At 56.0% G+C, this 19,247-nt stretch overlaps 4 protein-coding genes across 4 annotated transcripts; 2 read left to right on the plus strand and 2 right to left on the minus strand.

Annotated features, from left to right (window-relative positions):
* Positions 1 to 1,109: 1,109 nt before the first annotated feature.
* Positions 1,110 to 4,382, minus strand: B0T26DRAFT_746148 (glycosyltransferase family 90 protein; the record flags this gene model as incomplete). Its single annotated transcript, XM_060444661.1, has 4 exons — positions 1,110 to 3,791; positions 3,856 to 4,115; positions 4,195 to 4,250; positions 4,339 to 4,382. 4 exons carry the CDS (start codon positions 4,380 to 4,382, stop codon positions 1,110 to 1,112), a joined length of 3,042 nt encoding a protein of 1,013 aa, XP_060303083.1.
* A 526-nt stretch (positions 4,383 to 4,908) lies between these two features.
* On the plus strand, positions 4,909 to 6,728 carry B0T26DRAFT_687654 (DHHC palmitoyltransferase-domain-containing protein). Its single transcript, XM_060440947.1, has one exon. The coding sequence runs from the start codon at positions 5,038 to 5,040 to the stop codon at positions 6,631 to 6,633; it is 1,596 nt and encodes a 531-aa protein (XP_060303084.1). The 5' UTR covers positions 4,909 to 5,037; the 3' UTR covers positions 6,634 to 6,728.
* Positions 6,729 to 7,412: 684 nt separating this feature from the next.
* On the minus strand, positions 7,413 to 11,237 carry B0T26DRAFT_670533 (myosin-1; the record flags this gene model as incomplete). The annotated part of the gene is made up of 3 exons (XM_060439187.1): positions 7,413 to 7,756; positions 7,820 to 11,123; positions 11,235 to 11,237. The coding sequence occupies 3 exons, from the start codon at positions 11,235 to 11,237 to the stop codon at positions 7,413 to 7,415; spliced, it is 3,651 nt and encodes a 1,216-aa protein (XP_060303085.1).
* A 4,993-nt stretch (positions 11,238 to 16,230) lies between these two features.
* Positions 16,231 to 18,116, plus strand: B0T26DRAFT_746151 (FAD-binding domain-containing protein; the record flags this gene model as incomplete). Its single annotated transcript, XM_060444662.1, has 4 exons — positions 16,231 to 16,343; positions 16,415 to 16,669; positions 16,739 to 17,967; positions 18,040 to 18,116. The coding sequence occupies 4 exons, from the start codon at positions 16,231 to 16,233 to the stop codon at positions 18,114 to 18,116; spliced, it is 1,674 nt and encodes a 557-aa protein (XP_060303086.1).
* Between the last annotated feature and the right edge of the window lie 1,131 nt (positions 18,117 to 19,247).

A 19,247-nucleotide genomic window follows, 5' to 3' on the forward strand; every position in this document is an offset into this window, starting at 1 on the left:
GCCACCATTCGGCCGAATTTGAGGACTATTGCAAAGAAAATAATATTATTACGCTTTGTATGCCTCCGCATTCATCACATCTACTTCAGCCTCTTGATATCGGGTGTTTTAGTGTATTGAAGCGGTCGTACGGCAAGGAAATTGAGAAGTTGATGCGCAACCATATTCACCACATCACTAAGCCCGACTTCTTTCTCGCCTTCTTCAACGCATTCCACGCGACATTTGAACCCGAAAACGTACAAGGAGGTTTTCGAGGGGCAGGCCTTATTCCATTCGACCCAGAGAAGGTCATTTCCGGGCTAGATATCAAGCTTCGTACGCCAACACCTACTGGGCCCCCCGAGGCCTCGTACGATAGTTGGGTCTCTCAAACGCCAAAAATGCTACCGAAGCCTCTCTACAGTCAATACACATCAAGGATCGTATTGCTAAACATCAAGGCAGTTCAACCACCCCGATTATTGAGGCCCTTGATCAGATTGTAAAGGGTACGACGAAGGTTATGCACGAGATGGTGTTGATGAAGGCGCGCGTGCGAGAGCTTGAGGAAGCAAATGCAGCATTGAGCAAACGCCGGAGAGCTAAAAAAAAGTCGTATCCGGGCAGGAGGACCATTAACTATGGAAGAAGCGAGTGATATTTTGGCCCAAAGGGATGCATGCGCATGCATTGGTAGAGAAGGAAAAGCGATCGAGGGGTGGTCGTACGAGGAGCAACGCAACAGGTTTACGACACTGTAGTAATTGCGGCAAAATAGGACACAACTCTCGTACATGCAAGGAGGACGCGAAAATGGATGAGTAATTAGATTCTGAGTAGTTTCTATTAATTTTTTTCCTTTGTGGTGTTGGTATTTCGTATAATAGTTCAATTGGGGTAGGAAAAGTGCGCGATTATTCTTAGTCTTTACAGCCCTATCTGTTTCCGTCTCCAAAAGCCAACATGGGTAGCCAAAACAGCTCTTATACAAAAAGAGAATCTAAGACTACTTACTTAGGTAGAGAGTAACAGAACAATACATACAAATCCCCCAGCCCCCAGCCCCCATACCAAACAAAGAGGTAATAATAATTAAAGACTGAGAAAAAAGAAAGGGAGACAAAACCTCACCGCAGCACAAACGCCAGCTCGTCCCTCCGGTCGTCGACGACGCGGCCCCACTCGAGCAACAGCCTAAACAGATAGACTTGCATGTCCTCCCTGCGGACGGCCTTGGCGGCCCAGCGCCTGCCCTCGTTGGCGATCCACCTTGCGTCGTCGTCATGGGGGTTCATGTTGACATGACGGCCGTCAATGATGGCGGCGGCGGGGGTGTTGGCGGGCTGGCCGTCGGGGGTCTGCTGGGCTGGGCCGTTGAAGATGGAGACGCCGGCAAAGTAGGCGAGCGTGCTGTGCAGGGCGTGGAACCGCAGGTCGACGGGGACGAAGTGGACCCAGGGCGTCAGGCGGTCCGTGAACCACTCGCGGAAGATGGAGGCGTAGAAGGGCACGCTGCCGGACCGAAGCGTGCGCAGAAAGTCGGCCGGCGGGCCCGTGTCCGTGTCCATGACAAGCACGTACTGGAACCGGAGCGGATCGGCTACGGGCCGGGTGCCGAACTCGGCTTCGTGGCGGCGTCGGGTCGCGACCGACGCCGCGTCGTCGCACAACCCGGAACTGCCGCGGACACTGCCGGCCGTGGTGTTTGCCGCACCAACGAGGTGGTTGGTGCTGCTCGCGCTGCATGTCTCGCTGTCGCTGTGAATCCGGCTGCTAAAGCCAATGTCGACGGGCAGGAGCGCGTTAAGCCCGGCCGTCGACACTTGCCCGTATACAAACCTATCTCCCTTCCCGGGCACTGGCACTGGCAGCACGGCCGTGACCGTGTCGGAGCCGGCCGAGGCATTGTTAAAGGCATGGACAAGCCGCTCCTGGTGGCCGCCGTGGAGCAGGCCGCGGCTGAGGTGCCGACGGTCTACCTTTCCGCGCCAGTACAGTTTCTTCCACTTGACATCTAGGATCTCGCCGCCCTTGCCGTCGGGGATCTCGGCAACCCGTCTCATGGGCATGAGGATATCGCTGTAGCTGTCAGTCTTGGACCTGCTAAACACGGGCAGCAGCTCCTGTAGCGGCCGCAGCTCGGACGCCGTCATGTGGAAGCTGTGGAGCCGGAGCAGGTCGGACTGGTGACACAGGTCTTGGGAAAGGGACCAGTCGCTCAAGAATTGACCCTTGGACTGCGGCCTCGCGCAGGAGTAGCAAAAGTCGCGAACATCCCAGTGGACACCCGATCTCGCTTTCGAGCCGGGCGGGCAGGTCAGGGCCACCATTTCCCTCAGGGCTTTGGCAGATGTAAAGTTCTTGTGTGCGGCCGAGACCTGGTCGGCGGCCGTGGGCTGAAAGAGCTGCTGAAGAGCAGATCTGCCCTGGTCGTGCGAGTCGGAGCGGCCGGGCAGCAGCTTGGTCAACCGGTTGCGTTTTGCCGCGGCCTTGAACCGGCTGACGTCTTCCCATGGCGCCAAAACCCTGGGCCGGTCATCCAGGTTGATGGCAAGCTCCATGTCGGGCAGGTGCTGGGCGAATGGCTTGATCATGTCGATCAAGTCTCTCATAGCCTCCTGATGGGGCGAATGGGCGCGGATGTTGTGTGTTAGGGTGCCCCCCCGAATCTTGAGCACAGCGATGCCCGGCTCAGCTGCGACACGGTGAATATTTTGCCGGATCCTTTCGGGCGCCATGCCCCAGAACGGAAGGATGTCGTCGTGTATCTGGGCGAAGTGGTCCAGGATCTCCGAACTCTTCTCTTTCGCAAAGTAGTACCACGTTTCAAAATTTGGGGGCGGAGCCCTCCCGTCGTGACGCTCTTTGTATATCTCGACGGCAACGGGTAGCGAATTGCTGACTCTTGCAGAAGCGACGCGCCATCTATCGGCTTCCACTCTTTTATCGTATATCAGCCTCTGGAGCGGGTGCTCGCCGAAAGTATCGCGTCCCTTGAAGGCGGTGTAGATGGCGGCAGCAACGAGAAGGACGAGCAGCAGGAATATCACAAGGGCTCGGTGTATGAAGACGACGGAGCGGATATTGTTGGTGTAGACGAAGAAAGGGAAGCCGACGCAGATGAGAATTAGGGCGGAGTAGGTGGTAGAAAACGAGACGTTCTCCCAAGACCCAAGAAGCCATGTTTTATGAACTGCTAGCAGCAGGCCAAAGAGGAAGGTGACGATGCCAGCCAGGGAGAGGGGGCTAGCTTCGGCGACGATGAGGGCGGTGGAGATGAAGAAGGCCGAAAAGGCGAAACCGTCAACGACGACGTCAAATATGTAGAGCGAGCCGAGACCCCTGAAGTGGTAGTGCATCGGCTTCGCCTGGTGGAAGAGGCGAAAGGACAGGTACAGAAGGGCGGTGGCCACGGAAGAGGCTAGAAGGATGCCGCTCAGCGTCCGGAGCCGGTGTCTGGTGGTGCGGGCCCAGGCGAGAATGCGCCAGTAGAGGATGGCCATGATGCCGTCGAGCACGAGGCCGAGCCACTGGAGGGAAACAACAAGGGAGCTGCTGTCATGGGTCGAGCAAAAGAAGGTGGAACTGAGATTATGCGATGACACCATGTAGGTTCCGCAGACCAAGGCAAGGATGCCAATGGTCAGGGGGATCTTGGCCTCGGTGCCAATCCAGCTGCCGACGAAGTCGAGGGCATGTTCGAGGCCGGTCTGGCCCATGTCATCCACATCGGTCTTTTCCTTGGAGCCCGACCGTCTCCTCCGGCCAGGCAGGAGCTCGTAGAAGAGGACGACGAGAGGCAGACACGCCTAGACAGGTGGGCCGTTAGGAAGGGAAAAAGAGGGTTAGAAGATGAGACTGAAGGCAACACACCTCGATTCCGGGGCTCGAACACTGCAAGTCGGAGGTGACGCGGTGGAAGAGCTCAAGGCGAAGGACGATGCAGACGACGAGGCCGGGCAGAAAGTAACGGCGGGGCTTCTTGGGCAGGTTGGCACGGGCAACCTTGAGGGGGCCCGAGTCGTCGTCGAAGCGGCCATTGGCGCCAGGGAGCCACTCGGCAAAGAAGCTCGATGCAAACGAGGCCACGCCGGCGATGAAGAGGACCAGCAGAGACGAAAGCCTAGGCTGTTCTGTTTGCCACGTTAGTTACGAAGTCCCTAGTCGTTGAATCTCGGTTGTGTGTTGTGACAAACAGATAGAGAGACTTACCAATCAACCGATGGCCCTCGAGGTTACGGGCGAGCCATAGAAACGAAGCCACAGCACTAACATAGTGGTCAGTACCTTTGACCAGGTAGCATTCAAGCTCTATTTCTCCCCTGGATAAGATGGCAGAGAACAAGAAAGACTCACCACAAGACTGTGAGCTGTGACGCTCGGCTGGAATTGGACGCCATGCGCAACCACGATCCCCATTCAATCCCCCTTCCACGTCGCGCTGCTGACCTGCACCAGGCACATCAAAATCAAGACGCGGCGAGAGTGTTACTTAGGTATCCAAAACAAATCGCTTGAAGCTATATTGCGCTGGAAATGTGAGATATAATGCGCTGGATATACATAATGGTAAAAATGATAAAAATGAGGGTGAGGCCGGAACTTTTGGAACAATTAGAGATCGGTTTCTACTCCGTACCCGACTCTTCAAATTGCGGCAAGCACAGCCCGCCCCCCCTGTCTTCCATGTCCTATCCTGGTCCAGTTTGGTCTCGGGCTGTTCTGTCAACCCCTGAATGACCCAACTGGAGCCCACCCCACGTCTGCATCCACTCCACCAACCAAATTCCAAGCTTACCTCATAAACCAGTCCCAATAGCCCTTCTGTAAGCCCCGCGGCTATTGTACAAGGTTGTGACGACGTTTTTATGCCCGTGCCGCGCTGTAGCGCGTCCGTCCCTCCAATGTCTATGTTAGGCTGCTACTGCGTACCGAAGCTAGATTTATTTTAAACCAAACGTCACAACTGCCCTGAGCTAACCCAGAACAACAAAGTCCGGCCGAATTCTAGCTTGAAAAGTTGCAACACCATATGGATCGCAGCACACTCCCGACATGACCAGCAGCCTCAAGACGGGCCCGTCGACGACGGCGCTGGGGCTGCAGGCCCTGGCCGTGCCCGGCGTGTGCCTGCTCATCGGCTTCCTCGGCTATGTCTCGCAGCTGCTCTTCTACACGGCTCCCGACCTCGCCCCGGGCCCCCTGACAACGCCCGAGTCCGTCGTCTTCAACCTCCTCCTGGCTTGTCTGTGGTGGACCTACTACAAGGCGTGCACCGTCGAGCCGGGCCGCTATCCCCCTCCAAATCCGCATGATCCGACTCCTTCCGCCGAATCCGAAAAATATCGTCCTACCTCGACGGCGACGACGACGACGACCACCACCACCACCGCCACAGAAACAACAACTACTATTACCACTACCCTCCGATGGTGCAAGAAATGCCGCGCCCCAAAGCCCCTGCGCGCCCACCACTGCCGCCACTGCGGGCGCTGCATCCCCAAGATGGACCACCACTGCCCGTGGACGGGCAACTGCGTGTCGATGCAGACCTTCCCGTACTTCCTGCGCTTCCTCGTCTTCACGAACCTGTCGCTGTGGGTGCTTGGCAGCTTCGTGTGGGAGCGCATGGCCATGATCTGGTCCGACCGCCACCTGCCGGCCTACTTGGGGCCGACGCTGCCGCACCTGGTCCTACTAACGGCCGTCTCGCTCGTCGGCAGCGGCACCGCCATTGCCCTGGGCCTGCTGCTCTTCACCACCGCCCGCGGCTGGATCCTCAACGCCACCATGATCGAGGACTGGGAGGTGGAGCGCCACGAGGCCGTGCTGGCCCGCCAGCAGCGCCACGACCGCGAAGACGACTCGGAATCTGACGATTACGACGACAACGACGGCAAACCCCGCTCCCGCCGCCAGGCGTTCTGGCAGGACACGGACCCCATCATCCCGCGCGTCGAGTACCCCTACGACATCGGCGTGTTCGCCAACATGGCGCAGGGCATGGGCACGCGCAACGCGCTGAAGTGGTTCCTGCCGTGGGCCGGCGGGCCCGTCGTCGACGCCTCGGGCCGCGGCTGGGGCTGGGAGTGGGAGGAGAACAGGTTCAACTCGCGCGCAGGCATGTGGCCGCCGCCGGACCCGGAGAAGCTGCGCCGGAACGCGCGGGGGGCGTGGCCGGCGGCCGAAAAATACGCCGCAGCAGTAGCAGCGGCATCATCAACAGCTCTGAGCGGCGAGGAGACCAAGGCGGCGTTCGCGGCGCGCCAGCAGGCGGACCTGATACGGCGGGGCCACCAGCGGCCGGCGCCGGCGGGGCCGATTCACGGTGAGGACAACGACGACATCATGGCCGAGCTCGAGGAGCAGCCCGACAACGACGAAGACTACGACGACTACGATAGTGACGGCGGAGACGGAGGAGCGGGACAGGCGTGGAAAGACTCTGAATCCAACACGCTGTGGGACTACGGTGTTGACGAGGATGCCGAAGAGGACGACGCGCGGCCGTTCGCTGCTAGACTCCAGAAAGTAGAAGAAGAGCCACGAGTCATTGAACTCGACGATGACGACGACGACGACGACGAAGTTCCCCTCGCCGAGCTGATACGCCGGAGAAAAGTCCGGACCACGGACGGCGGGGAGGACTAGGGAGACAGACAGAAGCCCCTTGTAGTGTTCATAGCTACCTCGGGTACGCAGAAATGTACGGAATATAGATAATGCCAATCGCCTAAAACAAAGAACATGTATAACTAACCCACTTTCTAGCTCATCGTGTTCTTTGAACCGCCACCAGATCCATCGCATCAGCGAACTTGCATTGATTATCACTACCTGATGCGAGAATTGTCTGCTTGTGTATCCGTATCCTGGAAGTGAACAGGCCCATCTCAGGCCCAGAAAGTAACGAGATGGCTTTTACAACTCTTTTGATTCTCATCTTCACCTTGAATTCAATTTTAGTCCCCCTTACGCCCCCATCCCCACCAAAAAAACGCTTCATCCATCCACACCATCTCGTTCCCATGTACCATCTAATACATACACCGTTGCCCACAAAAAGAAAAAGGGAAAAAAGCATGGCAATACCTCCTCTCTTCGTTCTGCGCAATCACACCGGGTGGCACTCGTAGCCACGACACGAGACAAGCACAAAAACAGTCTACAACCGACTGAACCAACAACAGGGTCAGGCTAGATCCTGTTCAGACCAACACGAAAGGACAGACCACGAGTGGGCAACAGGGGCAAGGGGCAGCCACGCCGTTCACGGGAGGCGCCGGGTCAAAGTATAATGAGTAGTCATTCAAAAAAGAGCAAGAAGCAAAAGCAAGCCTTCCAAACGAGAAGAACAAAAGAAACAAAAGAAAGGCGGCGAAAAAGAGCCATCTCTCTCTCGCGCGCTTTCTCACTCTCTATCTATCTGTCTACCAATCATCGTCGTCGTCCTTCTTGGCCATGGCATTCTTCCTCGCCAGCAGCGCCTCGGCCAAGCCGCCCGCCAGGCTCGGCGTGGGCGTGTTGCTCCTGCTGCCATCCGAACCGTTCAAGCTCATGCCCGAGTCGCGCGCCTGGAGAGGTGCCGGCTTTCTGCCGGCCGCGGGCCGCTTCACGGGTGGCTGCGGCTTGCCCCTGGCTGCACCGTTCGCCAAGGGCGGCGGCGGCGGCGGCCTGGGCGCTACGACAGGTGGTGATGCTGGGGGTGCTTGTTCCTCGACGTACGCGGCAGGGATCCACGCTTGGACGGCCCCCTGCTTTGCCAGCCACCATCCTGGAGCAAGGTTCTGTTAGCATATCAAACAAGCAAATAGGAGGATTCATAAAGAAAACTTACCGTTGGTCTCCTTCTGAACGATTTCGATTAGCTGGCCCGTCTTAATCGAGAGCTCATTCTCCTTTTGGCCGGCAAAGTCGTAGAGCACCTTTGCCATAATCTTGGGCCTCGCTGCAGGGGCGGCGGGCGGTGGAGGCGGTGGAGGGACGCGTGCAGCCGATGTGTTGGATTGCTGCCGGGTATGCACCGGAAGACGGACTGCTGCAGCTGGTTGTGGCGCCGCCGCCACTGCAACCCGAGGCGGCTGCGGGACCGGCCGGGAAGAATTGGCAGAAGGCCGGGCCTGGGGCGGGCGGTTGTTAGGGACCCTTGAAGGCCTGCCGCCTGGCCCGCCGGGCTTGATGAGTTTTCCTCTCGTAATAGGCCTTGGGGGAACGGGCTTCGCCCTTGGCATTGGCCGAGAGCCAGAGTTGGGAGGCTCTCCTTGCTGCGTATGGACGGCGCCGCTCTTATAGAAATCGACTGGAGTCGGCGCGTCCTTCAGCACCTTCACAAGCTGCATCTTCCCCGGCTTCTTGGCATACTCAATGCTTTCTGCAATCTTCAGGTTGAACCCGCCCGGCATGACTCTCTGCATCTGGGTGAACATTTCCGTCTTCAACAGGCAGTTGAGCAATGGATCGGCTTCCTGAGGCGATCCTACCCCCAGCGAGAACCAGTCATCTCGGCTTGTAGATGCCCCAACAAACTTGATAGAGCCCAGAGGAAAAGACCGCTCGACCACAATTTGCACGTGGCTCTGCACAAGCGTCTGGGCCACGACGTAATACTTGTTGTTGGTCACGACAATGAGCCTAGGGCTCGGCTTGCTGGATCGCCCAAATTTGGCTTCCAGGATTTCGCCACGGCACGAAAAAACTACCTTTTCGTTGCTTCCGAGATTTAGGCCGGTCCGAATTTGGGATCCCGGCCCGTTGGTGGCATTGATGCCGAGATAGTCGCCCAGGAATCGCCGTGACCCGAGAAGACTCATTCTTCTGCGCTCTTTGCGGCCCTGCAAGACTCTGTGGCCTTGGTCGCGGAGCTGCAGATACTCAGCCCCAACGCGCTTCTTTCTCCAGAAGCGCTGGATTCTGGTGGCCGATTCTGCCCTGTATGCCAGGTATGCTCGCCACATCCGCTGAATACGCGTTGCCATGTTATGCCAGTACCGGTCCCTCATATGTTCGAGAGCGAACAAGGTTTCGGGCGACTTGATAAAGGCCTTTGTGACACCAAGCTGCCACTCCTCCTGTGGGATGCTGGTGTCTTTGAGGATCTGCTTCACAGCAGCCTCGTAAGAGCCGGTCCATGTGTACTCGCCGGCATAAGAAGTAGCTGGCGACAGCAAGAAAAACCGGTCAACGAATTTCTCAAACGACTGGCGGTAAGCAAAGCCAGCGCGGCGGATACGGACGTTCTCCTGCAGACCTAGATACTTGATTTGATGGAGAACGTTGGGGACGTTATATTCAGTAGAGGATTTGTTTTCGTTGGGCTTAATGGTACGGATGTAGGAAGGCTGGCATTTCATAAGCGTTTCAACCAGAGCATTGGCCGAGGCTCTTATCCTGTCGCCGGCTGAAGGGGGCTGCTTCCGGTTGTCCTGGTCTACTTGATTGGGGAAAATAGCGTGAACGAAGGGATTCTGGCTGCCCTGGAACAGATTCAGCAGCCCCTTGAGGAGCAAGTCCTTGTTTTTGTCCGTAATGCCGTCGACTGCGTATGTGACGTCGCCGGCATAGTGCTTGACGATAAAACCACCTTGGCGAGCCGTTAGGTGGGCATTCGACATGCCGTTAATGCTCTGCATAAAGGTGCGATCGCAAGCTGCCGGGTCAGCGTGAGCAGTCTTGGTGGCGTCCTTCATGGCAGAGAAGATTCCGGGGGGCCTGATGGACTCGATCAGGTCGCAGACGACCTTGTTGTCAAAGTACGAAATGGGTGTCCACTTGATCTGCTCCCTCGCGTATTCTTCCTGCTCGGCCTTCAGCGTAAGCTGGATAAAAATCTGCTGCAGTTTCTCGTTCACGTAGTTGATGCAGAGCTGCTCGAAGCTGTTCTTCTCAAAGATTTCGAAGCCGTAGATGTCTAGAATGCCAATCGAGTTTATTGCGGCCTGCCGGGCCTTGAGGGATTGGTTTATCCGCTCGACGATCCAGTCGAAAAGGTTGTTGTAGATGGCCTTAGCCAGTGCATCTCTGGTCGCAGTCGCCTGGGCGACATTGGCCGGCGACTCGATTACCTCGCCGTTCCGTGGGGTCAGGATGCGAATCGTGATAGCATTCACGAGCGAGGCCGGGTCAACCTCGAGTAGATAGGCCAGGAAATCGACAACCGACTGGTCCGTCACAGCCGCATATCCATTGTCATCCTCGCGGAAGACGAGGTTTCCGGCCCACAGGATGGCAGAAAGCATGCGGAAGATGTTGTCCTGCTCTGCCTGGGAGAGGCCAATAATCTTCATAGCATTGAGCGTATCCTGGTAGTCTGCCAGATCATCGATTCCGTCCACGTCGAGACACTTTGACCTGCTCGTGTAAATGTACGTTTCGGGCTTCTGAATGCCAAAGGTCTCGCGATACTGCGGCGAGGCGCCTTTGGTGAACTGGTAAAAGATGTGGAAGTTGCGCTCGTTGACGATCTGGCCGACGACGCGCGTCTTCTCGAGCAGGTAGTTTGCAATATCGGCACCGATGGGCTCGCCCTGGGCGTTGAAGTGTATTTGCAGATATTTGCCGAAGCGGGAAGAGTTGTTGTTTCGCAATGTCTTCGCGTTACCAAACGACTCGAGCAAGGGGTTTGTGGCCAGGACCATGTCCTTGATCTGCTGGATATCGCTACCCTCGGCGCCGCCCGAGACGTTCGCAATGTACTGCATGATGCGCTTGGCAGCCTCGGTCTTGCCGGCGCCTGACTCGCCCGAGATAATGACACACTGGTTGTCATTGTAAGCCTTCATGTTGTAGTAGGCGGACTCGGCGATGGCAAACACGTGGGGCGGCATCTCGAGGCGGTTCTTGCCGCGGTAGCTGTCGAGCACCTGGTCTGTGTAGATGCCGAGGTCGCGAAAGGGGTTGACCGAGACCAAGACATGGCCAATGTACGTGTAGATCTCGGCGCCCTCGAAGCGGCGCTTCAGGTTGTCATTGATCGCCTCGTTGGACACCTTGCTAAGTAGTGTCAAGTCCGAGACGCCAATCTCCTTCTTCTTGGTCGTGTCGAAGGTGGCCTTCTTTGGCTTGGCACTGGAGCTGGCCGCACCGCCTCCGCCTGCGGAGCGTTCGGCCCTGGTCGCCTTGTCCTTTCCACGGCGCGTGATAGCCTGCGAAGTGATCACGGTCAGTATCAGTATTGGGGGCGAGGGACGGGCGAGGGGTTGCATGCGCTGGTGGGCGTCTATGCCGGAAGAGCTCGCGGGCAGTCTTGCACTCACCATGGCGGGCGTTATCAAATCGCCTTCCTCTCCTTTTTCGTCGTGTCGTTGTCGCTGTCGTCGTTGTCGTTGTCGTCGTCCTCGTCGTCTAGTCGCGCACTGCCGTGGGGAATGCGAGCCGAGGGGACCGGGCTACTAGGTACCGATCAGTTTGACAAGCACGCACCTCACACTACCGCGACGAAGCTCACGGCTTGCTTCGCTTTGCGCACACGCTATGCGTATCGTAATGCTCATAGAGAGAGGGGAGAGGGCGTTGCAAATTAGAGCGAGGCTTCGTGGCTCTCCCGCATCGATCGGTGGTTCCCAATGAGGCGTAGGTAATCGCTTCACCTCGCCCCGTTCAATAATAAACCCAAGAATCCTTGGCCAGTGGTGCCTGATGGATGCAGATGGGGTCCCCAGCTAAGCCCTTCTACGCTTTAGCCCTTCTGCGCTTTACAGTGACGACGAGGCCCACCAAAAAAGCTTTGGTGGGGTCTTATCGCCCAAACTGTGGCGGGCGCCTACGCAAGCCACTTTACACTTTACACCCAAAGTTTCCCTACAGCTACTTTACATACTTGGAACCAATTTTAGCCTCCAATGTTCCGAGTCTGAGACCCAGTCGCGAAGTATTAATCCGATGGGATGATTGAAGTCTGGCGGACGGAAGGACTGGGTTGCTGCCTCAGGTATCCGTACCCTCTAGCAGCGCCACACTAATAAGCCACTAGCCTACTGCCTAAGGCCCGAGTGCGCTCAGCCACATAGAGATACGTCTTCGTCTTGCACAGAAAGCGCACAGTAATAATCAGGTACCTAGCGAGGCAACCCAGCGAGGCAAGTTGACGCGCAAGCTAATGATGTCTGACTTCGATTTTCTTTCCTCTACTGGAAGAAAGCCTGCCGTGATTCCAAAATTCTTTTTAGCTGCCTTGCACTGAGCCGGCAGTCATCTTATGGCGCCGTTGTCGCAGGCTTCGGATATCCCACGAAATACCTACCGCGGCCGCCTGTACAGCGCACACTATCAGCTGGCTGGCACTCCTTTTTTCTTACAATCAATCTCTGAATGTTTGTTGGCGTGGTACTGGGGCAGAATAAATGTTCTAGCCCAGCAAAATAAACCAGCCAAGAAAAGCCTTGAATAGGTGTTTTTTTTTCTTGGAGAAGAGATAGGTCTTTCAATCTTGAAAAGTCCCCCGGTAATAAACATTCAGGAATTGTATTGTATTGAGGCCATCGACCTCGGTCCTCTTCAGACTTGGCGTCTCGCTGGTCGGTTCTCGGTGTATTCGAGTCGTAAGGAGGCAACCAAATCCCGCCGGTTCCTTTTGGGAGATATTCCCACCTACATTTCTGGTCGTTAGCATGAAATAATAACATTTTCAAAAAGGACTTTCCAGAGGGTCTGGACGAGAGATACTCTGGGTCTTTATATACACCGGCTGCCCTCCCAAAGTGCTGGGTTTTGCGTGGCCATCATGGCGCTCGCGGGGTGTGGCCCGTCGTCGAAAAAATCGTACGATTCCCCACGTTCGGCTGCACTGAGGATCTCCGGCCACTCGACCACCTCGCCAGGATGCCTGTGGCGCATGTAGACGTATAATATGCTTATTCTGTGGGGATCTTCGAGAAATAAGAACAAACATGTTCTTTCTTTTTTTCCCCCTTGTTCTGGATGTTATTTTGGCCGAAAATTGTCGATGTCGCCGTTTCTTGATTCGAGTCGTCGACCAAGGTAGGGCGAGGTTCCCACCCACGCAGCCACCTCACGCCCACTTCCTGTCCCCTTTCTACGACCAGTGTGCTCGCTCTTCCTCTCCTTGAGAGACTTGGGAGCAAACTCGAGTCTCTCTAGCATCTGGCCAATGGCTGTCAATGGCTGTTTCACTCGGCCTGCTACGGATCTGTCCGCCATGCGTGGTGCAGAACTTTGCTCATGCCCCCTTAGTTTCAGACCCTGGCTGGGTGTCTTGCATGGGTGAATGCTGTAGATCTGCCCCCCGGCTTGACTTTCTTAGCTTTTCAAACGAAACCGAAAAGCTTAACTTGAAGAACGCCCCTTTTCTATGCACGTGTGGTTTGCAGCGAAGAGAGAGATGCTAGGTACGTGCGTCGTGCACGGGTTGGGAGGGTCACACACACAGGAAAGGTTTGCCGGGGTGTTTGTCTGGGGTGGGTGGTTTCGCAAGAGAACCTCAGGCTCGGAAGCGTTGTTGGTGAAGCCCCAGGAGTCTGAAGGGCCAGGGCAGGCGCCCTGCGACGTTCCTGGGTAGGGGCCCGGATGGCATTTCCGAGACCAAATGCCATTCTTGGAGTCTGCTTGACCGTTGATGGGATTTGCAACGAGTCCTGCACGCCTCCCTGTTGGCGGGTCTGACAGTTTAAGCGAGAGCGCCTCAGATCGCAAGCCACCACTTGTGACCTCAGACCTGAGGCTGGCTGCTGGCTGCAAGAGACGGGATGGCACAGGCGCGCCTAAGGTGGCCCGTTCTGTGGCCTTGCGGCGCCCTTGTTTCGGGAACGAGCTAAATACGCGGTATACCGAGAACGAACCGAAGGCCCGCGGAGAGGCCAGGCCGCCCCTGTGAATCCGTGGCCGGGGTAGGTGAGTCTGTTGTCGGGAGTGCTACGTCTATGACGGTGTGGAATAAGGTTGGATAGGATGGTGATGTCTCTAACAGAAGGATCACTTGACTACTAACTTACCTACCCACGCGCCTGTGTGTTTTGGTAACTCTGGCTACGCCGCCGCATGATATCTGATCGATTTGGCGTAGTTGCCAAGCTGTCACACCAGTCCGAGTTCGGGTCTTAGATAGCCATGACCTCGAGTTGAGGGCGCGAGCTGTGACGATCACGATCCCTCCCACAGCCCACAAAGGTGTGCTGCCCGTCACGTCACCCTCTTGGACGAAATGGTTCCAAGAGGCACAGGTCGATCCTCTCGACACCACATCTCGAATGACAAGACGCCATGATCGACTCCTCTGGCCAGATCACCGCACTACTCTTTTAGCAGAACCCCCAGGAGTCTGTCCCGGGCCATGCCGGCGGGCGGCCCAGCCGTCCGCCCTCACCCTCGCAACATCCATGGGTTGGCCCCCGTCGCCGTGACTTGGGTCGCCGTAAAGAAAGCCGACGAGAATACGACAAGACAAGGTTGGCAACCGGCCACTAATGACTGCATATCACCCCACTCAACAGCACAATGGGCCCATACGATTAAGCTCAGTGCCGTACGGGGTGCATCAACGGCATCGGGCTTGGCTTGACCGCGGCGGAGTTTGGATGATAGGGATATTTCCGTCAGCAACTCTCTCAAAAAGCCAGGAACGGAACTTTTGGATGGCAGACTGTCTTCGATCCCGAAATGCAGGTGCGCAAGACATCTGGGGTCAAGGTGCGTCAGGTCTAGTCCCGATCCGGCCTAGCGGTGGTTCTTACCGCGGGGTTATTTGACATTATTGGTGGGCGCAGATCCAGATTCTCCCCGGCCCAGAACTCGGCTCGCAGCGCCATGCCCCAAGATTACCTAGCGCGCCAAGATGTCTCTGGAACACTCTCAACCCGACACCCCTTAAGCGCCTGGGAAAAGGTGCCCAGGTCAGTTGCAGTGTGTCGTGCGTGCGGCCGATTGGGCGCGACCGGTTGACTGCCCTTGTGTCCAGCTATTCTTAGCCTGCGGTGGGCCGTTCTGAGCAAAGTCAACAAGTGAAGAAACATGTCGCTATTTCTCTTCTTCCGCCACTCCCGCCGACGGGGCTTCTTCTTTCTCCATTCCGTCAACCTTCAGCGATCTTTTAGCAGCGATTTAGGTGCGAGTTTAGGAGGCTGCTTTGACTCGCACACTTAACTCAGGAACGAGCGGGAGACACCGTGGGCCTGCACCCAGGACACACCCCACAGACCCCTGACAGGCCCCTGTAGGCTCTCCACGCCCGAAACATCAGAGTCGCCCTCAACAGGCCCCCCGTCAAAGCGTCTCTAACACGTCCCGTCTCAACCCCTCCGCGCCGACGCTCGCGATTCCTTGTCGTCTGATAGTCGTGCAGCGTCTGCGCGCAGTCGACAGCAGGCCACCCTTACACGGCTCTACTCTCCCAAACATTGTCGCCGTCTCCAACGTCTGATCTACGGCCCCAGCAAGGGCAGCATCCCTACGCTCTCTCCGCTTTCCCTACCTACGCTCTGTGCCTCTTGGTGCCTTTACTCGCTTGCCCCACCGCCACGACGAGCCCGCGCTGTCGCATCAATCTCCCAAAGGACGACAGACGGGGGGCGATACACTGATTTTTTTTTTGGACGAAAGCGGGAATCGCTCCAGAGCCTTGATTTCTGGACGAGTTTCAAAGACGACCAGCATCCCGAGTAGGAGGAAGCTTGGCTGATCGCTCACAGAGGCCGAATCCACACCACACACACGGGCGTGTTTGCTCCCGCATCCGACTACCTTGCCCTTTATCTAGCTAGCTTTCTTGGGCGACCACCACCACCCACCTGGAGCCCGATCGGACCTGGCCGTGAATCTTATGACCCTCTCGCCGCCCGCACATCATCGCTCGGTTTCCGTTCTTCTCCCCTCACAGACTTGGCGAGGTGTAGAAGAAACCCGAGACCGCTTCCACCAGCCCTCGTCTCCGCATTCTCCTTCCCTTCCTTAGCTGCTGGTTCAGATCGCTCCTTTGTTTTTATTGTCGGCCCATCCCGTACATTTCACTCTTTACGATTCGATCCGCCGCCGACATCACGTTGCGCGACGTCGCTCTTAATATCTTCAATCTGTAGAAGGAACGAGACGGAAGAGACGGTGCGCCTAGACTCGGGAGTGTCGCCGCTGCCGCTGTCGCCCAACCTGTCGAAGCAGCAAACTCCCAGACGGGCCGCGCTGAGCGCCGACGGATCCCCAGCAGTCGACGACAAGTCCACGGGTCGCAGGCCGACACTCTAACGTCGAGAGATTGTGTAGCGCCGGCTTTCAAGAGGAGGGTTCTCGTTCACAGCCGCCAAAATGGGTACGGCAAAAGAGGTGGGGTCGCTTGTGAAGAAGCAGTTCACGCCCACAAAGATTATCTTCCATATACTATTCTGGACGTTCCACTGGGGCATCTTCGCCTATGGATGGTGTGTATTCTTGTTTCCCCCCGAGTCGGACGGCCTAGGCTGGTTGATGGCTAACCATGAGGAACCCACAGGTGGAAGCAAGAGTCAGACCCGCGACTGGCCGGTCTGAACACGCTGAAGTATTCAGTTTGGATGTCTCGAGGTGCTGGCCTGGTCTTGAGTGTCGATGGCATGCTCATCTTGCTCCCCGTGTGCAGGACGATTATGCGCTTCTTCCGTCCCAAGATCAGGTTCATCCCACTGGATGAGAACATCTGGATGCACCGTCAGCTTGCTTATGCCATGCTGATCTTCACCATCATTCATACCTCGGCGCATTATGTGAAGTGAGTCTTTTTCTATTTCTCTCCCACAAAAAAGTCAAAAAGGGAAACGTCTGACCATGGCCTTTGCAGCTTCTACAATGTCGAGAAGACGCAGATCCGCCCCGTGACCGCCGTACAGATCCACTACGCCCAGCCCGGTGGCATTACGGGCCATGTAATGCTGCTGTGCATGCTTTTGATGTACACGACAGCACACCACCGCATCAGGCAACAATCGTTTGAAACTTTCTGGTACACTCACCATCTTTTCATCCCATTTTTCCTCGGTCTGTACACGCACACGGTCGGCTGCTTCGTCCGTGACCAAGCCGATTCCATCTCTCCGTTTGCTGGTGACCCGTACTGGAAGCATTGCATTGGATACCTGGGCTGGAGATGGGAGCTCTGGACGGGCGGCTTCTACCTCATCGAGCGCCTGTACCGTGAGATCCGCGCCATCCGCGAGACCAAGATTACACGCGTTGTCAGGCATCCGTATGACGCCGTCGAGATTCAGTTCCAGAAGCCTTCGTTCAAGTACAAGGCTGGACAGTGGCTGTTCCTCCAGGTGCCTTCCATCTCAAAGTACCAGTGGCATCCCTTTACCATTACATCTTGCCCGTACGACCCTTATGTCTCGGTCCACATCAGACAGGTTGGCGACTTCACTAAGGATCTCGGCAACGCCGTCGGTGCTGGTATGGCGCAGAGCAAGCTCTACGACGGCGTCGATCCCATGGGCATTTATGAAGTGGCGCTGCAGAACGGCCAGAAGATGCCCACGCTCCGCATTGACGGGCCGTATGGCGCGCCGGCCGAGGATGTGTTTGAGAACGAGATTGCCGTGCTGATCGGAACGGGTATTGGTGTCACACCGTGGGCTGCCATCCTGAAAAACATCTGGCACTTGCGGAACGGGCCGAACCCGCCCACGCGTCTCCGCCGTGTCGAATTCATCTGGGTGTGCAAGGACACGACGTCGTTCGAGTGGTTCCAGACGCTCCTGTCATCGCTCGAGAAGCAGTCGAGCGAGGCGGCCCAGGTGCCCGGCGCTAACGGCGTCGAGTTCCTCAAGATCCACACGTACCTGACCCAGAAGCTCGACATGGACACGACGCAGAACATTGTGCTCAACAGCGTGGGCATGGATGTGGACCCCCTGACGGAGCTCAAGGCTCGCACAAACTTTGGCCGCCCCAACTTTGGCAAGATCTTTTCCGCCATGCGCGACGGCATTCTGAACCGCACTTATATCACCGGAATCGAGGGCAACATGAGGACCACGGTCGGTGTGTACTTTTGCGGCCCGTCGGTAGCTGGTGAGTTTTTTTTTTCCCTTCTTTTCTGTTGGTAAACGTACCGGAAGAGACGCTAACATTTTCACCCTCTAGCCCGCGACATCCATGACGCCGCCAAGAAGTCGACCGTCCCCGAAGTTCACTTCCGCTTCTGGAAAGAACACTTCTAATTGTACATGTACATATTCTTTTTCTGTTTCTTTCCTGATAATAGTGCGCCGCTGTTTGAAGCTGGCACTCCTCCTCCCCACGTGCCCCTGAGCTGTGGAGAAGAGAAGTATATATATCACTGTACAGAAAGTGCTTTTTTCTGTACCTTTTTTTGGCTGGAGCAGGAGCTGAGAACTAGCCGAGCAACCGAGCCGCAGCAAATATGATCGTTGTCGCCAGCAAGCCAGTCAGCTCAACAAAAACGAGATATGTTTGTCTCTCTGCTGCCGGCATTTAGGCGGAGGCAACGTGGAACAGGCGGGAAACTACCACGGGTCTTTTTTTATATGATGATTAATGCATTAGAGAAAGCGGGTGTTTTCTTCCTTGCTCTTTTTTGGCCCATTTCTACAACCAATAACACTACAACATCTCTACACGCACATTTTTATCCGGCTTTGACTTTTGGGGGGGAAGGAGTAAAACTGGTGACGACTGAATAAAAGGGGGAGAGGGAGAGAACGGGGACGCCAGACGCCTGGAGCGGAAACGGTTCGTTTCCCAATAGCAGCTAGGCCACCTTCTACTCCGAGCCTAGTCGGTCCTCACGGGCGCCGAGGACCACTCACACAACTATGTCAACTCGCTCTCGGAAAAAAAACACGTTTGTGACGAGAAGCATCCGTCATCGATAAGCAGCAGTGAGTGAAGTGGAGCTAGGCAAGTGGGAAAGGTTCAAGGCATTTTTAACTTTCTCTCATCTTCCACTTGCATTCTTTCCTTCTTTTCAACTTTTCCATGACATTCATACTCTACTACGTCTTATCATTTTTATTATCTTAGTGTGGGGGGAGGGGATTTTTCTGCTGTTTGGATCCCAGAAAGCCAGGGTGGCTGGGAAAAGAAACCCCGTTCAGAACCAGAGCGTACGGTACATGGATAACCAGGGAGAGGTAAGGTAGGTTATATTGCATACACCACATATATTTAACGCACGTTTTAAGGTAATAGGTATATATTTACATATATTCTTCAATTTCATGACGAAACACGAAGCCTATCTCTACTTTTATTGTTTGCATCGTTTCTTTCAGGGGACATATTCACACCGAGTGTCCCTGTGCAGATAGGTCACGAGATGGGACGGAGTG

The sequence above is a fragment of the Lasiosphaeria miniovina genome, assembly GCF_030549165.1.
Source record: "Lasiosphaeria miniovina strain SMH2392-1A chromosome Unknown B0T26scaffold_1, whole genome shotgun sequence".
NCBI classification, from domain to species: domain Eukaryota; kingdom Fungi; phylum Ascomycota; class Sordariomycetes; order Sordariales; family Lasiosphaeriaceae; genus Lasiosphaeria; species Lasiosphaeria miniovina.